Below are 24,968 nucleotides of genomic sequence, written 5' to 3'. Positions count from 1 at the left end.
AGAGCCTGTGCTAACATGCTGCTTTTGCCTTGTGGCATTGTTTCACCATACAGACATGCATGCAATGGGTCTGTAAAGGCCAGAGCTTAGATATTTTGCCAAAACACATTAGAAACAGATGATTCTTTGCATGATTCTGTGCTCATCATGTTAAGATTGTTTCTCATTCTTTTTATGTCCTCCAGTGTCTTTTGAGTGCTGAAGCGAGACAGGGTTAGTATAGGGGGGGGTTTATTAATCTAATGCTAGCAACCCTGTGATAAAGAAGGGATGTCTTAACATACTCTGTCAAAGAAATCCCTTAAGTTATTCATTCTGACTTACGGACTCAGATAAGTGGTTGTGCAAAACCTGTTTGCAATCAGTTTATGCATACAAGTGTGGGTTTTAGACAAATTATGTCACATGACTGAAGGAGCAACACATTGTGTGCATACTCTACACATTTTCTTTTGAAGGTTCAGTCTGTGCATATCACTGGCTTCTAGTTTTCCATAATTTCAGCCAGCATTATTTTTAAAAATCCCTGCGCAAATGTTCTAGTATCTTAAGATAAAGATGAACTGTCATGTCAAGACAAATGATTGTAGGTGATTGAGTTATTTTAGCTTAATGAGTTACATGTTGGTATATCAGAGTTATCAGCAGCAGGTGCACACTTGCCTGGGCCTGTTGAGAAACCAATGGGAAAGTTAATGCAAACATATTTTATTTTACATCACAAATGTGTGAACAATCTGTCCTGATCAGTTAGCTCATCTGACCAGCAGTAACCCACCAAGCCACTGTGACTCTGGTAGGCACTAAATATAATACCTGAAGCTTTTCCTCTTGCATGTTAGAAGCCATGAATGGGTGTCACAGATGCTCTGAGCCTAAATACCAGAGCCATGATTTTCCCTTGCATTTAATGAAAAAAGAGAAGTAATACTTACATGGTTGTGTATGTGTGTTTTCTAGGCATTTGTCAAACACCAGGACAATTGATTACTAAGTATTGTCACAGAAATGAGCCTTCTTAGAAATGCATCTTCACATTCCCACATGATGTGGAGTCTGGATTCTCTTCTGTAGTTTCCATCAGTCCCCTGCCTTTACATACATCAGCACCTCATCGTGGGGATAGGCATGAAGTGGGATTTAGATGTATTCTAGCTCTGTAACAAGGTCCTGAGATTAAGGAGGAAGATGAGGGGTAGCTCCTTGCCTCAGAAGGAGGCTTATCACCTGCTTTTTGGAGCAAATAATTCTTATATCCCTGAACAATAAATATTTGTTGCCTTCAAAAGTTTCCCATGCTGATGGCAGAAACAGTAGTGATGTATCTCCATTGTTCTGTTGAATGCAGCACATGCCCTCTCAACTCATGCACATGTGTTTAATTCTCCAGGGGAAGGCTCTTACATGGACGGCACTTTACATATAAAAGTATTACAGGAGATACAGCAATCACATTTGTATCAACGGGAGTAGAAGGAGCCTTTGCTACAGAGGAGCACCCCTATGCAGCCCACGGACCTTGGTTACAAGTGAGAAAACCTGTCTCCTGATTTTCCCCTTTCCTCCTTTACTGTGACCTAAAAATTATCTTGCTAAGGGCTTATGTTGTTTAAAAGTGTAACAAACCTGTATTTTCTGCTGCACCATCTCTCATAGCTCTTGCACAATATTTTCAGTAATTATGGCCTCAAAAAATAATGGTGAAATGTTGCTATTTATATTAGTGGAACTCAAAAAGATAATTGACTGGAAAATTCAGACATTGTCTGTTAATACAGTAGTATCCATTTCCTGAAGTCAGTGAACACTTTACAGGCTGTATTTATTCTTTATTTTTGCCAGAAAGGAATTTGGGGAGGCAGAGTGGAATGACCTAAACAAGAATGGAGCCAAGGCAGAAGAGCTAGAAAGCTGTGGGACTGTGATCCTGCAGAACCAAGATCTCAGTTTGACATCATCCCTAATGGGAGAACAGCACAGAGAGCAATGCCTTTCAGTTTTAGCTCTTTTCTATTGATTCTTTGATAAAAGCTTGTGGTTGCTTGAAGCACCCACACATTTTTGCACCCACATGTTCTTGGTGTCACAGATTTTCCCTGGAAAATCCCCATCTGCTTGGAGTTGAGGGTCAGCCCTAGAGCAGTGATGTACTAATGATCTGACAGTGTAGTGCTGTTCTACCCTTGAATTTCTTTATGTTTATAAGCATATTGTGAAAAAAAAATCTTGAGGGAATGTGTTAATGCAGAAAAGTCCATTTCTGAGAGACTTATGTGTGCAGTATATCTCTGCCTTCACTGTAACTGTGGCATTCCTGCCTTCCCTTCTGTTCTGAAGGCAGGGAGTTGTTTCAGCATTGCAGTGTTGCAGTTAGCCTTCCAATGACTTGTTTTCAAGGCATTCTGCAGCCTGCATTCGTACGTCTGGAGGACATCATACCTTGGAATCTGTGTGACTTGTAAAGGAGCTGATCTCAGCCAGAACCATCTCGTGTAGGGATTTTCAAAGAGCCTGCTTCGAATGTTCTGACTGGAAAGTGCAATGCTCCTATAATGATTAACAGCAAAGAGTCAGGTTTAAGGGTGGGTCATTTGCTGTTGGTTCCTGTGCTTGCCAACACACGATACACAGGATCTTGTGACTGTGTTAACTCCAAACATGAGTGTTTGTTTGCATTTACATCACATCTCGAAATATATTGATGTGTAGAGTAGTCAGGTAACCTCTAAACAGTGAAGAATGGCAATAATTATGTCACCATACAGACTTGTTAACCCTTATGAACCTGGCTATTTTCATGCCTCTTATTTTGGTGCTGAAAAATGTGTAAGATTTTTGGAGTAGATGGCGTGGAAAGGTGAAGAATTGCTGGCTCAGATGGTAGGGAGAAGCAGGTTTCCTCAATTGTTTCCTACACAAGGCCAATGTATTGGATCTTCTTGTCTGACATAACCAGCTCTGCTGCTGGCCCCTGCCCTATGTTGAGTACAAAGGAGGACAGGCTGAAGGGGGGAGGAAGGGAGGCTAAAAGCAGCCTGGGACAACAGGAGTAGCACCCAGTTGTGAGATGTGGGAGTGTCTGAGACTCTTGGCTTAGTATGCAAGGGAAGACTTGATCCGTGCTCAGCCGTTCCTTGTGGTGTTGGGAGCAGGGGAGGGGGAGGTTCATGTGGCTTTGCTTCAGAAGTAAAAGAAGTTGTGGTGCATAAAATTTCCAAGGAGGCGAGCTGTGTTTGGTTTAGTCCATTGCAGCCTGGGCTGGCTGAGTTGGCAAGCCCTGCTAAGCTTTCACAGCAAGGCCCAGAGAGGATTTTCCTCCTCCCTTGCTTGGGACCCCAGGCACAGCAAAGAGCTCCAAGGAGAATCGGTGGCTGAAAGCACATTACTGCAATGCAGGGGCATGTTGCAAAGACAAGTAAATGGAGGAACTGTGGAGAAGAGGAGACATGGCAGGCTTTTCCTCCTGTGGACGTTTTCCCTCTCTTAGGATAGAAATAAGAGCCTTAAAAATCCCAGTTTCAACTCTGCAGCAGCCAGAGACTGACTTTTCTTGAGTCTAAGCTTTGGTGCAGTGAGAGCCCAAACCTGCAGACTAAACACAGTACCTCTTGTTTACATCTTGTGGGCTGGAGTGGAGCATGTCCAAGGTGGGACAGGCCTGAGAGCTGCTGTCTATCAGCCCCCGCTGCCCAGGCTGAGCAATGAGCTGAGAGTCACTGGGCTCTGGTGGAGGGTTAGCAGATGACAGGAGTTTGGCATGTGCCAGCACCATTCTGACCAGACAGGTGTCCGTATCACCACCACAGCTGGTACTCAGTGGGAACTGTTTTAGCAGTCTCAGCAGAAAAAGTAAGGAGTCATTAGACCAGAGAGATTGTACGCCCCATTTCTATCAACAGTCTTTCCAGGTCACGTTTGAGGCATGTTAGTAGGGGAAGCCTGTCCTGCTGCTGCCCATGCTCTGGGGATGATTAGATTATTTCATTCTCCAGAGCTGTCAAATTGGCACCTTTCCCAAGTACTTGGATTTTTTTTTTTATTTAAGTAACATTTAATTAGTTCTAAGAAGCTAAATTCTATTAAAGGTCTAAGCATGTTAGGCTGGTTTATTTCTGAACTCCTTCCACTATGTAATGTATTGTTGAATAGGGAGATTGCTTTTACTCAGAAATGTACAAACATATTCAAGAAGTCCTCCTTGTTAACACTAGACTCCTGTTTATATGCTAGTTACTGTGGCAAAGTCTCTGATGTGTAACACTTGAATTAACATTACACATGATCAAAGGCTTCCGCGGTTCCTTCTTCCACTCCCCCTTCCTTCAATGCTGTGACTGCAGAGCCCCCACATTGCCTCCTAAGCACCTCTTCTCTGCTTTCCAAGGGCTAGATATTCCAGATGCACAGGGAAAGGCTGTGCAGGAGGTGTCTGGCCCACGTTGGAAGGTTAAGGATGCTGATCGTGCAGACAGACTCTAACATAAACTGCCCCACAGTGACATTCGTATTTGTGGTGGAGCGTCCTTGGTCCAACATCTGAGCTGTGCCAAGTGTGCAATTCATCAGAGATTGACCTTGTTTGTCTCTAAAACATTCCCAAAGCAAGGTGAGGTTGTGCGTGTGTTCTTTCTCCCTCCCTTACTTTTGTTCCGACAGATGATGGAGACGCTGTGTTGAAATGTGTTACTGATCAAGCCTGTCCCAATAAAGTTGCCTGAGCCTTTAATACATATTAATATTATCCTGGGGTAGTTTGTGTCAAAGCCTGTCAGCATGCATCATCCTTTGGGAATTACCATCATTAAGTCTCTAGTGATGGGAGTCAGGACATGCTTCTGCAAAGCTCCTCTGCTTTTATGTGGAGCTTTCTGCCCGTCTAGCACAAAGCAGGCTGTTCTCCCTTCCTGCCTTGCTCACCTGTACTGCTTACTCTCCCCAGAGGGGAGAAGGAGGTTTGTTTAACTCTACCTCCTGCTGCTTTAGGCAGTCATTGTTCTAGGCAAGAAGATGACATTCAAGCCTTTGATCGTGTGCAACGTACATGTTACGCATCAGATACTACTGCAGACTCTGACATACAAGCCACTACAGTGCAGTAAAACAGACCTATAGTTAAAAGAGTCCTCGTTAACTGTAAAATCTAGCACAGAGAATGTAAGAAATATCTCTGCACTTTAGCCTTGCCCCTGTTACACATGTATATTTCAATGCAATATCTAATTGAAGAATCATACATATTTTTAACAGAGTGTGCTTGCCTCATTCACTGCACAGAGATGCAGTGTGTTTGGGGGATGAATCAGGAGCATGGAGTAGACTCTTTCCTATAGGATTTCCACTTTGTTTATTTGTTAAAATTGGAAAGTGTGTAATGAACGAGGCAGGTAATTGCAGAAAAATCACAGTAGTCTTACAGTGAAGCCTGTTAAATGTTGCCCTGGGTCCTGTTCCTGCCTCTACTATTCTTATTCCAGAGTCTTAAGCTAAAATGTTCTCACCTGGCAAGTGACATTGTGTTCCTCATTTTCTGGATGCGCAGCTCAAGACCTGAAGTTCTCAAGATCTGTGTTCCCAGCAACAAGAGGAGGTCAGGAGGAATTCCCTTGTGCATACCTCTGTGCTACACAGGACTAAGTGGATTGGAAGACGGGGATCTGCAAGTCTTGAGAGGGGCACTCACAAGAAGTAGACATTCAGATTCAACATTTTCTTCACTCATTTTCCTATATCTGTTCAGAAGAACATTCTTCCGGTCATCCTGTGAAGAATGCAATGCATTCAGTGCTTGCCAGGCATTCCAGCTCCACAGATGAACAGCAGAAACAATTTCAGGAAGAGATTAAAATTTGTTCTTGCAGGTCAGGAGAGAGAAAGGATTTCTTTGGGGTAGGGATTCAGCCTGGGAGCTGTGGTCAAAGACCCATGTTCAGCTTCCTGCTCTTGGATGTTTTCTCTGTGACTTTTAAGTCTCTACTTCCTTGAGCCTCCATTCCCCATCTTCTGTATGGAGGGGAGCACTTCCCTGCCTTGCAGAAATGTGAGGCCAAGCACGTCAGAGGCTGAGAGAGTGGTGGACAGTAAGATTACGTATTTCCAATGTTAGCCATGCTGGCAGTAGTTGGATGGAGCATATTAAATAAAGGGAAAGAGAGTAGGAGAGAATGGGGAAGCAAGTTGAATGATAATGAAAAGAAATGATGACTAATGCTGCATTCAGTGAGCAGAACCATCCTGAGGACTGAGCAGGGCAGAGGTCTTGCTGGAGAAAAACTGCAGGTGATCCTGTGATTACAGATTTGTTTCATGAGATAGACATGCTGGGGCCAAATTAACGTGGCATAGTTTCTGTGCAGCAATTTCCAAAGTTTTGTATGCCCAATGTCACTCGTCTCTGAGTGCAGAGGGTATTTTTTCCAGGTAATTTACTTGGGTTTGGGACTAATCCTGTTAGGCAGGTGGAGGCTATGGATCATTGGCATTTGGCACCCTCTGATTCTAAGCACAATGTGAGTGTCTCCGTGTGAGCTGAAGAGCTCACAGCAGTAGTGGAGTGTTATCCTATGACACCAGGCACTGCTGGGGGGCCCTCTGCTTGCCTCCCATGCCAGTAGGTTCCCAATGTCCATCTGACAGCATGTGGATGTTAAGGTTGTGGAAATGGGGTTCTCCAGACTCCTTGCCCTTCGTTGTCCCCAGCTTTGGCATCTGATCTGCCCTTCATCCTGTTTTTCTGTGTCTCTGTCTTCCCCTCATCCTGGCCCGCCTCTGCTTTCCACTCCTCCCCTTCATTCAAGATGGAAAATTCCTTCTCCTCCTCCTCCTCCACATGGTCTGATTTCCAGCAGAAACAAGAGTGCTGGAGAGTTTCCCTGCCATTAGTCCTGATGTGCCTGGTGACATAGCAATCCTTCACCTCTCAGAGGAATGATTAGAGGAAAAATCACTCCTTAACTATCACTGCCCTATTTTGGGGCAGAGCTGCTCTGGGCTGGGATGTGCTCCATGAAGAAAGACTCTTCATTTCTCATAAAGGCTATGGGCAAACAGTACTTTCAGAGACTTCTGACTTAGCAAAGCATTTTTATGATCAGGAGAAAGACTTTCCCTTGTCCTCCAGAGCACTCATTTGCTAATCTTCATCACCCTCTTCATAAGGGGTTGTTCTCATGCCAACAAAATTATCATATGAATTTGCTAGTACTGTCAAAATAGACTTTTTCCAAAATACCTCTCTCAATTCCTTTTCCCCTTTAGAAAAAAGTCAAAAGCAAGGCATCCAGCATGGAAAAATAAGTTGAGGCTTAGGACAGCAAGGTCAAACCTTTTATAGAAAATGTTAAATGTGCCTGTAGGCAGGATAGGTACATGGAAGCCGTGGGAAGCATCCAGCATGCAGGAGCTATCAACATGTGCTATCTATGCTGGCAGTCACAGCAGAGAGGGGATTACTGTGAGCAGGGTCATGGGGGATGATCCATTCTTTTGGTTTGGCAACCTAAGTGAAAAATCTGGGAAAGAAGATCAGACTGAGCCCAATCTTTAAATATTTTCAGTTTTTCTTGCTGAAACAAAAGCCTTAAAGAGACCAAAAGCTGAAATAAAATCCTTTTATGTTGAATGAAACCAGAAATAAGAAATACGAAAGTTTTCTTCAATAAAAACAGGAAAAAATTCTGGTTTTGCAGAATAGGGCTGGAGGTGTTAGAAGTTTGCCTTCTCTAATCAATAATTAAGGGATATTATGCTCACATAGGATATGAGAAACTCATACTTAATTTATTTTCTTTAATTTGAACCCCTATTTCTACTTCTTTGCTTTATGGGCACCACAGCTATAGGATATTTTGGTTCTTCCTCAGCTCTTCCAATTGGAGTTGTTCCACGTCATATAAAACACTGAATTAGTCACAGAGACAGAGTGCACAAGAGAATGACTTTGTTCCGGTAGAGTCAGGACATTCCCCTGGAAATGAGCACATCTGGTTCTTCTCTCTGCTAGACCACGTGTTAAATCATTTATGCACATTGGCATAATGGCAGCAATGGATGTTCAAAGCAACATTTGAAAGAGCTACTCTGATGCTGAAGATACTCACTTGTAAGTGGTAGCTATGGATCATGTCCTCTCTTGAAGACATAGGCTTGATTTTTGGTCTCCCCACATTTGAATAGATGTGTTATTCCTAGCACGGCAAGTTTAGGAACACCCACAAGCTGGCTTGAGTTGTGTACAACTATAGCCTGCTCTTCTCCAAAGCAGTTTTATGTGTCTACTCATGAAATTATTTTTCAGAATGTTATGAGTGGCTTCCCCCAAATTCTTGAGCAGGTCTTAGAAATCTAAGCTAGCAGCTTTCCAGTAAGTTTATTGTGTGACCCAAACAGTCCCCAAAATCTTACTGCATTATCCCATTGTGTTCTTCTCCCTCACAGCTGAATGAGACATTTAATCTAGGATAGAAATGCACCGTTAGAACATGATGATCCTCCCAGTGTCAACTCTCCTGCAGCATGTTCTCTAGTACTTTGTCCAGGCTAGTTTTGGATGAGTCAGGTTCTTTCATCCTTCTTAATCTGACTGACTGTCTATCCTGCCACCTAATACTCCTCCCTTGCCATTCAAAGGAGACTTTGATTTTGGCTACTTTGTGTAGGTTGTCTTCCACCCACTTAGTGCATTCCTTGAAATGCCTGTCCATCCTTTGCTTATTCTCTCTGAAAGAATTGGATATGCCTGTTGTCTTGGCTTCCTTGCCAGCCCTTTCCCCAGATGAGCCAAATTTTATGTATTGAATCAAAGAAGCCTTGTCTGCACGATAGATCTCATCAGTCTGGGCTCTAAGGAGCTCAGGTCCTCGGGATCAGCCTTGTGACTGAGAATGTCATTAGAAGATCCCACAAGGTCAAAATCTTTCAGTGTCATTCTATATTTCCTCTTCTGGGATTGTAACATCATGGTGTGAAGCAATAGGGTTCCTGAGGCATCTGTGAGTGGATGTTTCTCTTTTACAAGGGGGGTTGTGAATCTCCTGGAAGAGCAGCAGTGGAATTTCCCATCAGAGGTGTTTGTTTCAACACTGGTACCTTTGAGGCTGTAGCGAGAGCTGTGATGGATTCAGGCAGCAAGGTGGTCTTTTCAGACAGTGTCAGGGCTGGCCTGACGTAGAAAAAGATGACAAGACCTCTGCCCTGAACCACTTGCAGCGTGAGCAAAGCAGTGCAAAGAAGCCAGGTCAAGGAGAGAACAGAAAAGTGGGCTTGGGGTGCCTGTGGCACAACACAATCCCCCCCATCAGGGATTTTATGGTGGAAATTTCACTGGGAAAGGCTGACACAGTTTAACTTAACTTTTTGCTGTGCTGACCACAAGAATAAAGCTGAAACATTTTCAGGACAATGGACTCATAAAAGTTGCCGGATATTTGCAGATGTAACAGATGATTTGGCTTAGGATACAACTGTCCCACCTGTTCCAGGCATAGCACCCAATGGATGCACAGTTTCTTACAAGGGTTGGTGTGGTTTACATAAGGTTTATTGCAATGTGTCCTCACCTTCTCTGGCTCGACATATAAACTGTATGTACTAAGTCCAGAACTAATAAAACATGGTTTTCTTTCTTTGACAAACCGGCTAGAAGAGCAACTTGCAGTGTTTAATGCAAACAGAGCAGTAGGGCAAAGTGTGTGATTGTTTGGTTTTTTCCTAGGTAGTCAAGAAAATTGAGTATTATCAGTGAAAGCCTCTGCCTCAGTGTAACTGGGCCATTTGCTTGTGTCTTGCCCTGGGCACAGCATGTTTACTTAAGTTGGGCAGAGGTGCAGCTTGATTCCTAGGTGGGCCTCTGAGAGTCTTCCTTGATCAAAGTCTTGCCAGCTGTGCCAGGCATTCAATATTGGTGTGACCTCTGTCCCCAGGAACCTTTCTTGAGCTGAGAATTTCAATCCCTCATGGCAGTGTTAAAACCTGTAGTGAGAGATGGGGTGTTAACTGTGGAGTGGTACCTGTAAGCTGACTATAAAGTCTTTAATGTTTTACTAAGCACCAGGTGCTTTCAAAGTCAGCTGAACTCATCTGGAGCCCCAAGATCTTGTGTACATTTCTAGATTTCATCCGTTTTCATATACCTGCAGCTGAGTACCTGTAACAAGTCATGATACAGATTTCTCAGCCAGATGTGGGTATGAAAACTTCAACAGAAAGCTTCAACACAAACTCCTTCAGGTGACCCGTAGGTGAGCCCTGTGGATAAGAAGTAGATTTCAGCAAGCTCAGGTGAGACTTGCCACGAGAGGGAGACAGCATGTGTTCCCTGAGCACATCCACCTGAATGAGACAGCCTAGCCTGGTGTTCTGAACATGTCTGGACACTTACAGCTGTTAGTGAAGTGGTGAGAACCCAAACTTTGTACTTCAGTTGTGCTGTAGGTACCTGTGATAGAAAACAGGGACTTATCTTCTGGCTGTTATCATCTTCTGAGCATCTGTAGCATCACTGAGTGCCACAAAGCACAGAGCAAATGGAATCCAGATCTGCTGACAATGGTTTTGCACATGTCCAGGCCTCTCTAGGTCAGGTCTGGGAGATCCTGGTGCAAGCAGGACTGTGCAGCACCCAAGGAGTTGTTTCAGATACCTGCAGCTGGCTGGCAGGGCTGTTCACTGTTCATACTGCAAACAGCCATTGCACAGGCTGAGCTGAACCCTGTGACCAGCTTCAGCAGGCTGGGTGTTTGCACAGGGCTGTGAAAACACAGTGCTGCAAGGCTGGGCTGCTGCAGCACCCAGGACACCTGCTCAGGACTGCTTCTTTGCTTCCTCAGCACCAGCTGAGAGATTTCATGGGAGAAGAGGCTTGTTCAGTGCCCATGGAATGGCTTCATTTGCCCTCCAGATTGTGTCAGCTTTTCCCATGGCTGCAGCACAACAGTGGGCCTCTGTTTTCCTTTGGGAAGGGAATAAGCTGCTTCATCATTGTGATCTCTGTGTAGTGTCCTGTTGATAAGATCAGTCAACAGCATCAGAGGAAAACTCAGATTCAGTTCTGAAGTATAAAGTGAGTGAGGCCTATTTGTTTAATTTGCGCTTCTAAGGTTTAAATCCCAGAGGAAATTAAATTAGGTGCCTAGAGCAATGGCAGTCTGTCATGTTTATTTGCTGGGAATGTCACCTTTAATATCATGCACATACAACGTGTGTGTGTGTGTCAATGTAATGGGGTATCATACTGTGCAGGAGCAGGCATGCTACAAGAACTGGAAATGTGAAATACTGTGAGTGAGGGGCGCTGAGATAGGATTGGATTTATTTACAGCCTTCTCCATAAGACTCACCAGCACAGAGGTGGTTTAGCTGATTGCAGGTGGGGATGGCAGCCTGCTCTATGTATGAGCACAGGCATTAGTGCTCTTGGGCCGTTTTGATTGGGCTACTTCTAACAGGAGAAATCTTGTCTAGACGCAACTTCAGGATGACAATACTTCTTGCTTCCAAGCCCTCTTAAGCAGTTGGTGTCCTGCTGGCACATGCCTTCCCCCTGCATGCTCAGGAGAACCTCAAGAGTGACAGTTTCCTGTGCTGTGGGACCTGGCTGCTTGTACATTTGGTTACACCTGCACTTTGGAGTCTCCCTTCTTCCCCAGGGAGGAAGGCAGGTCAACCCAGCAATGTGGGGTAGTAGCATTTGGGTTGGTTTTTTTTCTGACTTGGACTGTTAAGGACAGGCTCTGAGACACACACTGTGTGTGTGAATGTCACTGCAGCAGTTCGTCACTGCAGCCTGTGACATCTGCTGTCCACCAAAGTTAACTGTCCATGCAGGGCTCACAGAAGGCACTGCAATCTTTCCTCACGTGCTGCACAGAGCAGGCTGCCATTGATTTGAGTCCCCAAATGCAGCTGAGCTGAGCTGTGGTCTCCTATCTCGCTCCACTTGTCAGACCTTTCAGGGAGCCAGTTCAGCTCAGTGCCTCAGTGGGATTTGTGCCTTTTTTTTCAGCTGGATTACCAAAATTCACTGAGAGAGGGAAGTGAACTGTGAGCTGTAGATGGGCTCAGCCATCTTAAGGCATTGCACCCCAGATTCAATGCTAGGCACAGTACTCCATGTAGGTTTGTCCCTAGCCAAGACCTGACCTGTTCCTTCCTTCATTCTCTCCACCCTTTGCTGTTTACCCCTGCATACACTGTCTTGTCTTCCTACAGCCTCAGAGCAGCTGGCTGCCTTGCACATGTGGCTCCCATTTCTCTCCTGCCTGTGGCACCTTGGGAGTGCCCAGGGGTCTTCCTGCTGTGCTTGTCTTCTAGTCTCCCTGCTAAAGCTGCAGCTCCTCATTCCTGCTCTCTCACCCATCCCAACCTCTGGCATTTTTGCTCATCCGTGGATGGCTGAATATTCATTTCCTCCTGGCCTGATTGCTGTGAATACCAATTCCTCCTCCTTTTTCCGGCTGTTCTGTAGATTTTGATGTCTGCCAAATTGTTTTCATTCCCTCACCCCACTGCAGACTGCACCTCCGCAGAAAGCGATCCTCTCGGTGCAGAGCCCCAGCTCCCCACCCAGCCCTTCCTCCTGAGCTGAGTGATCAGATTGCCCTCCTGCCTCCAGGAGGGACAGACTTCTCCCTCCTCCTGCAAACAGTCAGCAAATGAGTGTCTCCAGTTCAAGAGGCAGAAGAGTTGCAAGCCCCTGCAAGGAGACTGCAGCAGTTTGCGGTGGCACTGCGTGTTTCAGTGCAATGCTCCTCAGCTTGCCAGTCTGCAGATTGGTGCCAGGTTGCAGAGTCCTGTCCAAAGCAGCAAGCTGCTGGCTCCAAGCTGAAGCAGAGTTTTTTCAGGCTCGAGGTATGATCAGAAAAGCCTGGTAAAGGTGTCTGCATTCATGCTGAGCAGCTTGCTCATAAACCCTGGCCTGGAGCCTGCTGCAGGTTGAAGCTAAGTAAAGAGGGGAATGTAGTGGAGAGGGGAGGTTGTGTTTCCATCATCCCCCAGGAAATCTGTGTATAGTGGCAGCAGTGTGGCAGTGTTGAGGGGAGAGGACTGCAGACACCTTGGATGTGGATTTAGTGGTTTTTGGATCTCTTGTCTTGCCCAACAAAAGAAGAAGGGGAGATCAAAGTATTCCATTTCTCTTTCTGTCCAATAGTCCTGCTTATCTGTTGCCAAAATGGAGCCCAGAGGCTTCCACTTGCCCCTGGCATCCTGGCAATCACTCGCTCTCCACTGGTGTTACTGGCCCTAAGCAGCCAGTGGGCACAGGAGGTTGGCTTCCTGCAGGGCTGCCCCTCTTCCAGATGTGAGGTGGAGAGCAGTGCAACTGGCCACTTAGCTCCACCACTGTTTGGTGCTAGAACAGTCCGTTCTCTGGAGCACAGGGCTCATGGCTGGGAAGAACAGGGAGAGGAAGGGTGAGAAAGGGGACATGGGAATGGTGGGCTCTTCTGGATGGAAAATAATGCCAGAGAGGAGGAAAGGGTGGACCAGAGGAAGGAAAGGAGGAGCAGGGGGAGAGAAACAAACCTGTAGGCTAAAATGGAAATAATAATCCACTGGATGCTGCTGCAACCTAACTCCCAGGAATGCTGCTCCAAGGCCCCCTCACTGCGTGGGGATGTTTGCCTGGTCCTGCACGGCTGTCTCTGCTCCTGTGCCAAACCAGCTGTCCTGCCTGGAGCTCTGGCCTTTGCGGCTGTTGTGAAGAGGGCAGGATGTGTTTGCTTTTGCCTATCACATGTTTTTTTTAAAGAGGGTGGAAGTTCCTCTGCTTGAATTCCCAGGGCTGATTTCCCCCATCATGTCTCTGGTTTCTATGACATGGGGGACTCCATGAAGCTGGGGTTGTGGTCCTCATCCAGGACTTTTGACTTGACAGCAGCTGCTTTCTTGGACTGCTTCATGCTTGCCAGCCTGGCTCTGAGATGAGCCAAAAGCTTTCCCAGCACAGGCACGCAGGATGGGCATGTGCCATCACAATATGGGGGTGCCTTGCGTGGGCACCTCTGGGAGTACTTCCCATACCCAGCATCTGGTTCATGTGAACAATGTGCTGTCAGGCCCTTCCCCATTCTCAGAGCACCAGCTCTGTATGGATCCCTGGCTCTTCCTATACTGCTATTTCCTGATTAAACTGTGAGCTTGACTTCAGTGGATCAGATGAAAGTGGCTGTCTCCCACTGTCTCTCCAACAGTTGTTATCTTGACCCTTTTTCCTCCTTCCCCACTCTTTCTGTCTAAAGCAGAGCCTCTAATTTTAGACTAAGGGAGATAATTGAGGGTCAAAAAAGATTGCGGTATAATTTCAACATTTTTTTCAGTGGTTGGGGTGGCAGACAAAGTTAAGAGCTCCTTGCCCTCAAACCTTTGTATTGCGGTAAAGAAGGACATAGGGGAAGGAGTGAGTTGGTACAGTCTGCTCTGTGCAGAAGTCATGCTGTTCCTTGCAATTAGCTAAAACAAAGAGTGTAAAAGCATAAAATACTGTATTTCCTTTGCAGATCCTATTGACTGAAGAGTTCGTAGAGAGAATGCTGGAAGATTTAGAAGATCTGAATTCTCCAGAGGAAGTAAGGCTGCATCATTCCTTTATCTTCCATGTACTGTCCCAGAGAGCTCAGCCCATCCTGCAGCTTGTCTTTGATCCTCCCCTCAGCCTGCAGGCTGCAGCCCTGCCCCATCCATAGACTTAAGGCCATGCTAAGCCTTCACATCTGCTGTGAACTACTGAGGCACTGAGAGAAGAGATTGCAAGAAATACAAGACAGGGATAGGTATTAAGGGAGACTCTGTGTTTTGCTTTCCATCAGCATCTTTTCCAGCATGGTATCTGAGCACCCCAAATGAAAGCAGTGCAGCCCCTGGGCCAGGTGCCAGGGTTTCCTCCATGCCATGCATAGATGTGGTCCTCACCAGCAGCTCCTAGCACATCACCTTCCCTGCTTTCAGAAAGGCTGAAAGTGGTGGTAGCACATATACTTTTGAACAATCTGTTGTATGGGCCTCCTTTAGTGGGTTTGGTAAGCAGGCAGGGCTGTTTCACATCTGCTACTTGGCCTTCACCTGCTGGCCCTGCATGGTGTGTGAAGGACCATCACCAGTCTGGAAGCATTACAGCAACAACCAGAGGGGCTTTATAAAGCTGGTACTAAACTTCCCACTGCCATGTGATCTCTTCCTGGGGAACATTTAACACCTTCTCTCCCATGCATGCCATATAAATATTCTGCTTGACTTCAAAGATCAGTGGCAGAAATGACATGTAATATTTTTAATCCCATTTTTTACAGCTCCCTGCAGACTCTAAAGAAACTTTCCTTGGCTTGTAGAGCAGCCTTCCCATCCCTTGCTCTGCTCCCCTCCCCCCAGGAAAAATCTCAGGGCTCTAATTGTTTAATCCAGAGTTGACTTAATGCCAGAGTGTTCCTCACTGTGTGAGTGAGGGGAGCATGCTGCTGGCTGTGCAGTGACTTTCAGGCCAGCTTTTATCCAGTTAAACCTAATCCAAAGCTCATTTTTACTAGTGACATGGAAGCCCAGGAGCACTTTGGTTTGAGGGCCCTTTAGTGAGGGCTTTGGATGGCTCATGTTCTTTCACTGTCTGTTGAGGCAAAGAGCATGGCAGCTCCTGGCACAGCAACAGGGTGTTTGGTTCCCACTCACTGTGACTTTGCTGAATTAAAAAGTGAAAAACAAACAAATGCAAAGGATGACTTCTCCAAGAGGATTGCTTTGGAACCACTGCTGTTTATAAAAAGGAAAATACTTGAGATGAAATGTGATCTTTCAGCATCCAGATTCCTCCAAGGATTTGTTACTTGCAGGATCCAGGTCGGGCCAACTGAAAGCATTCCTCATCAGTCCTGACTGTTGCTGATGATGTTCATGTGGTAGAATGAAGCACTGTGAGGAGTCTTTCCTTTGCTGCATAAAGAACCACCTGTGTTAAGTGAAATTAAGTGAAATAATCTGTCTAAGTCTCTTTCCATGTTTTTCACATGTCCTGGACAGTAACTCAGAATTCCCTTGGCTGTGCAGGGCCAGTAGATTACATAGTGCAAGCAGTACACAGGGCTTGAGTTTATAAAAAAACTTAGATAGGACTTGAGCTGTTTGTTTCCTAGAGGATAACGAACAGAAGTTAGTGGTAGCCTCTATCCTGAAGAATCCTCCTGCTGTGCCCCCAGATCATGGATCATACCATGAACCACCAGCATATTAAGGTTAATGGATACCAACTGCAGGTATACCAACTTCACCCTCATGGGCAGCTGCAAATGGAGCAAGGTCAGGAGCAAATTCATGTTAGAGACACACTTGCTGTGGAGCAGGCAGCTGGAGGGGATCTCCTTTAGCAGGAACCTCGCACTGAGCCTGTGTTGGTGTCCATCAGAAACAGAGTGCTTACAGGAAGAAAGACAAATAATTGGAGAAAGACTGAGGATTTCGAGGTCACTGTCCCCTTGTACCAGCTCTCTTATTCAAACAGCCCCTGGGAAGCCTACGGTGCTGCTGGCCTGGGTCTGAGGATTCTCCTAGGAGAGGACCACTGTATCCATAACTATTCTGAATTAGCCACCTCCAGGGCAGATTGTCACTGGTGGAGCTGGGTCCCCACAAGATTCCTCCCTGGGAGTCCCATCAGGTGTCAGAGAGTATCACAGGGCAAGGCAGTGCAACACCAGGTGCAGTACAGTTTTGAAAACAAAATGAGTGTGCAAACAGGCTTCCAGAGCTATCTCCCCCAGGTGTTTTGGGTCCTCAGGTTGGCCATTGGGATTGCATAAAATGCCTATGCAGAAGTGGTTGCCATTCAGCTGTGGATGGGACAGATTTGTGGCCTAAGAGATTCCACCCCACACCTTCACCCCCACCTCAGAGCTGTGTTTGAGAGACCTGTGTGAATGCTTGGGCACTGGCCATGTGGTTGTGAGAAGGGTTGGCGGTAAGGCTCCTTGCAGCTCTGTCCCTGAATGGTTGTGTTTGGGTTGATGTTGGGGTGACTTCCTAGCCCAAGCAGGGACATCAGGATGGGACAGGTGGACTTGCCTTGTTTGGGAAACATTAGCCACAGACAGTGCTGTGTAAACCAGACTGGGACAAAGAATCTCCCTTCTGTGTTTTTCAACCAGTGTTTGCAAAACAGCCTGAGCAGCCAAGTGCCTGTGTGAGCACAAGGCATTGTGGGGCTCTGTGAGGCCTTTGTGCCAGAGGTGGGAAGGACTGCAGCAGGAATGCTGTGCAGGCACACTGGCTCTCCCCAGCCAGGGCAGCATAGTTTGCCTGTCACCAGAGAGCTCTGATGGCTCACCTACATTCCACTCTGAACGAGAAGGGGTTTGAAAGCTGCCCTAAGACTCCCTTTAAAGCAAATGTGGGCTCTGGGGGATGGGCTGGGTGAAAGAAGAGGGACATGGTTAGATAGGAGGGAAGACACTTCTGCTGCAAATCTTCCGAGATGTTGGGAAGAGGAAATAGTGATGGGAACAGAAACCCTCCAAAATTCATCTGACGAAATAAACAGCGCTTGGGCTGAGAGTTCAGAACTTTACTTTGGCAGCTGAGACAGGCCACATTATCTAATGTCCACTGCTGTCCAAAACATACTGATGGGGAAATGTTTTCTTAGTGGCCTCTTGTTTTAAAAAATAATAATAACATGGGGCTGCCCGCCTTTGCAACAATTTTGTTTTTTCTGTGCAGATTGCAGTAATATGCATTAACTGGTTCTCTTTACTGTCTTACAGTTTAAACTTCCAAAGGAGTACAGCTGGCCTGAAAAGAAACTGAAAGTTTCCATCTTGCCAGATGCCGTGTTCGACAACCCACTGCATTAGAGCTGAATTACACTATTCTAACAACTGGGAGAGCCAAGTTACTGTCCATTACCCAGTGACTCACAGGATAATTAATGCAGTAAAAACTCTGCCTGCAAATAAAAAGAGTTTGCTGCACAACCACTGCAAACAGAAGAGGAGCTACTCAGCACCAGCCCAGACCGAACTGAGCCCTTTCCTTTATCCTTCCCAAGGCTGAACTCTCTGGGAGCAGCCTGCGTATGTGTGAGTGCGAGTGAGAAATATTTAACTATGAAAATTAGTAGTAAGAATCCTTTCTCTCTCCTAGCTGCAGAACTCCCCTCTGCCTTAGCCCAGGGTGTAGACGCTCTGCACGCCTGTATTTACACATACATTTCTGCCAGGTGCGAGCCTATAATCCATGGATTAAATGTTCTTTACGTGACTCTGGAGTCCTTTTGTTAGCCAAACTTTTACTGACTGCAGAACTGTTCTTCCATGTGCTATTTTTTTTCTTTTTAGAAATGGAATGGTATTTCCCCTGTTTAAAGGAGGCCAAAAGCTCACATGCTTGAAGCTGAACAGATTTAAAGATGAACTTTCCAGTTCAGTCAAGAAAAACAAATCCAGATCCTCCCTGCCCTCAAATTAGGCATGTTTTAAGTGTTGGTCTTGGTGCTATTAGCTATGGTATCACTGCAAACAGAGGCAACTTTATTCTCATGCATCCTGTCCTTGTGCCTGAACCCCAGAGAAGGTCGCAACCTCTGGTTTTGCACAAGCAGGAGGAAGAAAGCTACCGGGGCGGGGGAGATCTCCTGTTTACAGTGTGTTTATCTTTAAAGAGATACTGTCAAGTATTTTTTCCTTGCTATTGTACAGAATTTGAGAAGCTAGAAAGAATCATTTGTTCACAGGGACAACTTCAGCAGCTTTGCAGGATCAGGGGGCTGCTTGAAAGCATATGAAGTAGAGATCTCTGCTGCCCTGGCACAGCAGAAAGGAGTCTCAGCCTCAATGAAGCCAGCTATTCTCCCTGTTCCAGCAGGGTTGTGCCCCAGTGCAGCTCCATTTTCCCCTCTAGCCTCACTGTGGTGGCTCTTGTTGCTGACCTTCCTCCTTTCAGGTGGGTTTGAACTGTAAAGCATCAAAACCAGTTTAAAAAGACATTCTCTCTAGATCCCTGTGGCTTCCTCCTTGGAGCAAAACGTGTGCAGAGGAGCTGGTCTCTGCAGTGCCAGGTTGTGTCTCTGCATCAGCTGCTGGCCCTGTGGATACCTGCAGCAACCCACCGCAAGCTTTACCCCCTGTTGCTGCTGCAGGCTGTTTCTGATGCATATTCCCCAGCCTTCCTCTGCCCATTGTCTTTTGGTGACAAGTCTTCACTCCTTGTCAGGGGAGGTGCAGCTTTCCTTCCACCCCTTTCTGCCTACAAGATAACTGGTGGTTTATGCACAGTTGCTGTGTGATCCTAATACAAGTATAACAAAAGCTTTTAACACTTAACTCCCCTGATCAAACAGCAAAGTCCAGGAGGCCTCACAGTACTCTGGGGTTGGTTTTCTGTTTGTTTTCTGATTTAATTTCTTCCCAGCACAGTCAGCTTTGATGTTTTCTGCATATATTTGAGGCTGCTTAATGCTGGTCAAGAAGCAGAGCTAGGAGCCACAAAGCTTTCCTTGGACTTGCTACAGAATTTTTCTGTGGCCTCAGGCAAGTCACTCAGTGTCTCTCTGTGCAGAGAGGGTGACTATTGACTAGAGGGCTGCAGGACCTACCGAAGCATGCCAGGGTTTGCAGGGGAGGGCGTGCTTTGTGTACAAAGTAGTGTTTGTATTATTATAATTGTTTTTATATTATAATTTAAGGCAGGCCAAATGCAGGGTCCAACACTGCTCTGCAGAACCTTCCTTTCTGCAAAGCTATGAAAGCAATTTACATGTAAATGAGTTTGTCATTTTGTCTGAACTCAGAGGATCATCTTAAAATCCTGCTGTGAAAGAACAAACTTCCAGATATCTGCATGTGCCAGCCAGAGTGATTTCTGTGCTGTGGCAGGCTGCATTCATCCATGGGATCTCTTGGCCAGTTTTCATTGTCCTGGTTAGCACTAAGCATCCCTTCTGCACTGTAGATGTATGTGCAAGGGACAGCGTGGGTGAGAAAGTGGCATGAAAACCTACCAGTCCAGCTTCAAAAACGATGTGCCCAAGTGTCCCACCACAAGATAATGGGCAAACAGATAATTGTGGCAGTGGGGAAAAGACAAGGGCAGCAACTACAATTTTGTCCCAAAGCCATCCAACAGTAGCCCGTGGATGCTCTTGTACAAGCTTGCTGAGGGTGCTGCAGCAGAACTGGCCTGTTGCCACGATGCTGGCTGCTCTTCCTTGTTTCCAGATGCTAGCTCTCATTAAAAGGAGCTTAAAATCCACATCTTGGTGGAGAAGGGACATTTGGAAGGTCAGTTGTTGCTATTCCTGCAGAGATCAGCACAGGGCAGAGAGAAGTCCATCAGACCCTCTCTGGGCTCTGACACACATCTGGAAAGCTTGGGACCTCCTGCCCTATGAACTCTTTGAGCCTTCACGGCAGGGATCTGGTGCTGTATGCAGGGAAAGCACCTCCTCCAAGTTGGCTTGTGCTCCAGTTCTGCCTTTCTCATGCAAGTGTTTTCCTCACTGTATTTACTCTCATCAGATGCTCTGGGCTGGGTTTCCATTGACTTCAGAGGGAGCACGCTGAATGCATGTGATAATCCACCCAGTATCCTTGTGCGTGTGTGTGTGTGTGTGTGTATTTTTGTTCCATGTCATGTATTTATATATAGTTCTGTGTATTTGAGTTATGAACAGGTGGCATGCCAGAAATCTCTATTTCCGAGACACTTTTTCACAGATCTTTGCTGGTAGCCAGATAACAATTGAGGGGGGAAGGCTTGAAGGGAAGGAAGTGAAATCTTCCTATTTAGGTAAGGCGGGAAATATTAGACAAATAATTGCTAAAATAGAATTCTGTGTCTTATTGTTAGAGCAACTGTGAGAACCTGGTGAAAGTCAGCCCTTAAGCTCCCTGGTCTTGTCGCTGCCTCTCAGCAATTTATCTAAGAGTAAGAAAGTTGCAGTTACTCAGTATCCTGAAGAGCTGGGCAGCCACAGGACATCCCCTCACAATTCACATCAAGTTTGCAACTGTGCCAAAGGCTTACTCATTGGCAAGTAAATGAGATGTGAAGTTTGGATATTTTCATCTTGGGGCAAGAGGACACGTCTGTGTGTGAATGAAATGGAAAAGAAACCTTTGTATTTTAGTCAGCATGTAGTTTGAAAGAGGGAAGTCATCAGTGTTAATAAATGCCACGGTGTTTTTCTAGCCCAAACCTGATGAGATGGTAGGACCACTGGTGCTGATTTTTTTCTCGATTGTGTAGAAGGCCTGAAGTAGATTTGTATGGAACCAAAACCTGTGGGGCTTGTGTTGGCTAAAGACAGTGACCTGGATGGAAACGTAAGCAGTTTAGAAGCAGTGAGTACAGGATTTCTCTCTTTTGAAGAAATCTGGCAATGCAGGTCAATTCAGATATTTGGAAAGATGAAGAGCCTTGAAAATCCAGCATGTGACAGCAATTCTGAAACAGGAGAAGTCTTAAAAGCCAGGGCTACTCTCCCTCTCTCTCAATTTCTGATTAAAAACAGGACGAGGAATGTATAATTTCAGTATTAAAGTATGTAGGGTGTGATCTGAACAGAGCAGTCAGTCTTGTAGCTGCTGTAACCATATTTTCAATGGCTTAGATAGTTGGTGCCTGCTGTGTCTAATTCTTCGAGGATAGTGTATATTGGTTTTACTCTATGTGGAATTGCCAGCAGTGATTTGAAATTATATTCTGAAGCTCTTCACTTTAAACATTCAGTTGCTTTTGCATGGCTTTTGAAATTACACCATCAGGTCATCAAATGGTCTTGGGAGAAGTAAGGGTTGTGTTGTTTTTTATCTGGGACCAGTAGAAATATTTTTTTAAAAAACCGAAAACACTTGAAAGCAATGCTTGGCTCTTCCCTCATCCTAGGTTGGCATCCAGAGTCCATGTCCTGCTTTTCCAGCTTGTACCTGGCCAGAGCAAGGCTGCATCACATCAGGTGGGGAGAAAAGTTTCAGGCCAGAGGAAGAACAGGGAGGGAGCCGTGTGTCCAGTTTTCCCCTAGCCCAGAGCATGGCCTTGTGCCTTCTGGCTCCACTGTATCAAGTCTTGGGCTTCAGCCCCTGCTCCATCTGGGCCAGGTAAGGAAGGGTTCCAGCACCAGGAGAGCCCTTCCACCTCCCAGGGACTGGGTGACTGCCCTCCTGTGAGAGAACACATTGTGCCTTAATTTTTCCTGTGAGTGAAGCTGCAAGGGCAGATGAATTGTTGAGCAACCAAGAATTCATTTCTGTGCATCTGTCCCTATTAATAAATGCCAGCCTGCACAGCAGCCAGACTGTATCCAAAGCAATCTCAAAATCCACATTTGCCTATGGGGTTCACCTCTTAAGATTTTAAAGCTGGGTTTAAGTCTCTCGACCTAACAAACTCTGTTTCAACCTACTATTTTTATAACATTTTAAACATTTTTTTCTGTTGTGCAGTGTCTGCTTGTTCTCTCTTCTTTCAAAAAAAAAACCCAACCCTTGTGTTTGACATGAGTCCAAAATTTCAAATGGAGAATAGGCCTGAGGTTGCAAATGTGTTTTAAACGTGATCCCGTATCGACTTGTCTCTCAGGCAGTGAACCTGTCGTGTATCATGCTTCACCACCTCTTCATTTCTACCATGATTCTGTTTCCCCTAAAGTTGCTGACAGACCATAAAATCATCCTAAGTGGCACACCAGTTCAAAAACGTCATTTCTAGTCTGCTGTGAAGGGGCTGCCCTGTCTCTTTCCCCTGCTGGAAGACCACAGCATCGTTCACCATTTGGCTTGTGGAACCCTGATAACAAGAGAGGATCATCAGCCCAGGAAGGGCTGCACATGGCAGATGTGGCTGGCCAGGGCCTGGTTGTTTTTAAACTGTCCTGATGCTGTGCCTACCCTCTTTAAAAAGAGGAAGAGAGAGAGAAACAAACCCAACCTCAAAAAGCCCGAAGAAAATTTCCTGCCGATTGTTGTGTTTTGCAAACACTGTTCTTTTCTCTTGCCCTCTCCCTCCGCTCCCGACGAGGCTGGAGATGAAAATGGCTCCTTTGTTCCTTTCCCTGGGGCCCAACTGCAGCAAAAGTGCGGCTCCGGAAACTCCACTGCACGAGCGGCGAGGGTGGGAGGGACCGAGCTGTCACCGTGTGCGGTAGGTCCCACATAAACACGGCTTGTTGACAATGCCCCGAGCAGGATGGGAGCAGAAGGGCTCTGTGGTGCTGCTGACGAGGTTCCTGTGCTGCTCTGCCGACAGAAGCAGGCAGGATGCAAAACGCACAGGGGCTGAGGAAGGGGAGGTGGGTGTGAGTGGCCATGTTGTCCTGGTGTAGGGACTGATCACAGGCTGGGGAGCTCTGGGCTTCTGGCTTTCCCCAAAGTGGGAATCTGCAGCCCCGTGGAAGCAGGCAGCATCCTGCTAGGGGCTCGTAGTGATGCCCTGGCCCCCACACTGGGGTGCTCCTTGCACCCATCCAGCCCTGCAGTCCTGGTTCTGTGAGTTTGGCCACGGTCATGCTCCAAACCCAAGTCTGCTCTTTCAAAACCCTTCTCTTGTCCAGCCCAGGCTGGACACACAAATTTTTCCCTTTTTTTAAATGGATGGAGGTTTTGCCTCTTTCTGGGGACACTACTTGTTTTGTGTGCTGAATGGGAGCAAAGGCAAGGTTGCCAGGGCAGGGGACACATGGGTGACTGGGACCAGAGCAAGCCCTGACCTCTGGGGCTGCCCTTGCAGCCCTGGGGTGAACTTTTCTGTGCTTCAACTGTGTATGTGTGTGTGTGTGTGTGTGTGTGTGTGGTCTGTGGACGCAGGGGTCATGTGGATGGAGGAGCCCCAGGACACTCCCAGCGGGGCTGGAAGGAGCCTGTGTTTCTGTGGCCGGTGTACCAGTACCTTGTAGATGGCCTTTCTTCCCTCTCCCCTCCTCCTTTTTTTTAATAAAAAACAAACAGAAAGCTAAACTAGCAGAGGTTTTTAAATATTTTATATTAGTTTCTAATGTAAATTCTTACATTGTTATTGCAGTGCTGGGTGTGTTTCGCCTGCACGTGACTTTTTGTAATATTTTTGTGAATCACTAAACATTTTTTTTCCTCCTGTGTATTCTAAGTGCATTAAAGGTATTTGCAGAATTGTCAGTGTCCTTCTCTGTGGGCAGCACGGTGGGACCGACTGTCTCCTGCTCAGCTCTGTGGCTCCTTTGGCATCTCCTTCTCCTCACTGACACCTTCTTCCCTGCTCCCAGGGAAGTGGGGTCTCTTGGCCAAGTGTGGGAGGGAAAGGGATCTTTTGTTCCCCTAAAAACTCAGCAAAGTGACTGCTCCCAGCACCTGCCAGGTTCAGCATCTTCCATGAGCATCTGCTGGCAAAACCCCTTGAGTCAAGGCAGCCTGAGTGCCCTGACAGCCAGGGTTTTCTGTGCTCTTTGGACAAGCTGGAATAGGGAGTGCTTGCACGTGGGTCCAAGGATGCAGCCAGTTGGCTGAGGGATGGCAACCTTGTCCACCAGCACAGGAAGGAGAGAGCTGGGGTGAGTGTCAGGTCAGGTCCGTGTTCCTGTCCTCTGCCAAGTGCCTCCTGGCTTCAGTGGGATTTGTGGGGGTGTGGATGTGTGTGCAGAGACTGAATATGTTGGAGAAGAGACACAGCAAACACTTATGAAAAAATATTACTGAGCTAATGTTGCAATGATTTCCCAGTAACACAGAACGATTTTGCAGTAATCTTTTTACACTCCTCAGTAATAAATGCCTTTAAGGCCAGAGAGAAAGGGTGGAATATCTGGGCGGGGGGGGGGGGGGGGAGATTGCAGTGCTCATCAGGAAGGATGACAGGGAAAGGAAAGGATGCATGGAGAGCCAAAATCCAGCTTTAGGCAGGTTTTGCACTTGCTCTTCGCAGGTGTTACCTCAGCCCACCCTGCATCAAAAGGGGAGCAATCAGCAGAAAGGGTTTCTGCAAGGATTTCTTTGCCTTTGAAGTTTGGAGTGAAAGCCATCCTTTTC

General features: G+C 46.3%; 1 protein-coding gene across 2 annotated transcripts in view; it reads left to right on the top strand.

The window, feature by feature from the left end:
* The window catches only part of SUFU (SUFU negative regulator of hedgehog signaling), an 89,999-nt gene extending 65,904 nt beyond the window's left edge, over nt 1–24,095 (top strand). For both annotated transcript variants that reach the window (XM_053948983.1, XM_053948982.1), the window contains exons 10-12: nt 1,391–1,529; nt 14,493–14,561; nt 17,739–24,095. In XM_053948983.1, coding sequence (XP_053804958.1) covers nt 1,391–1,529; nt 14,493–14,561; nt 17,739–17,828 — 298 coding nt within the window. In that variant the 3' untranslated portion in view covers nt 17,829–24,095. The remainder of the gene's footprint in view (nt 1–1,390; nt 1,530–14,492; nt 14,562–17,738) is intronic.
* Nucleotides 24,096–24,968: the final 873 nt, after the last annotated feature.

This window comes from Vidua chalybeata, chromosome 8, assembly GCF_026979565.1.
Source record: "Vidua chalybeata isolate OUT-0048 chromosome 8, bVidCha1 merged haplotype, whole genome shotgun sequence".
NCBI lineage: Eukaryota > Metazoa > Chordata > Aves > Passeriformes > Viduidae > Vidua > Vidua chalybeata.
This window is presented reverse-complemented; position numbering and strand designations above follow the sequence as displayed.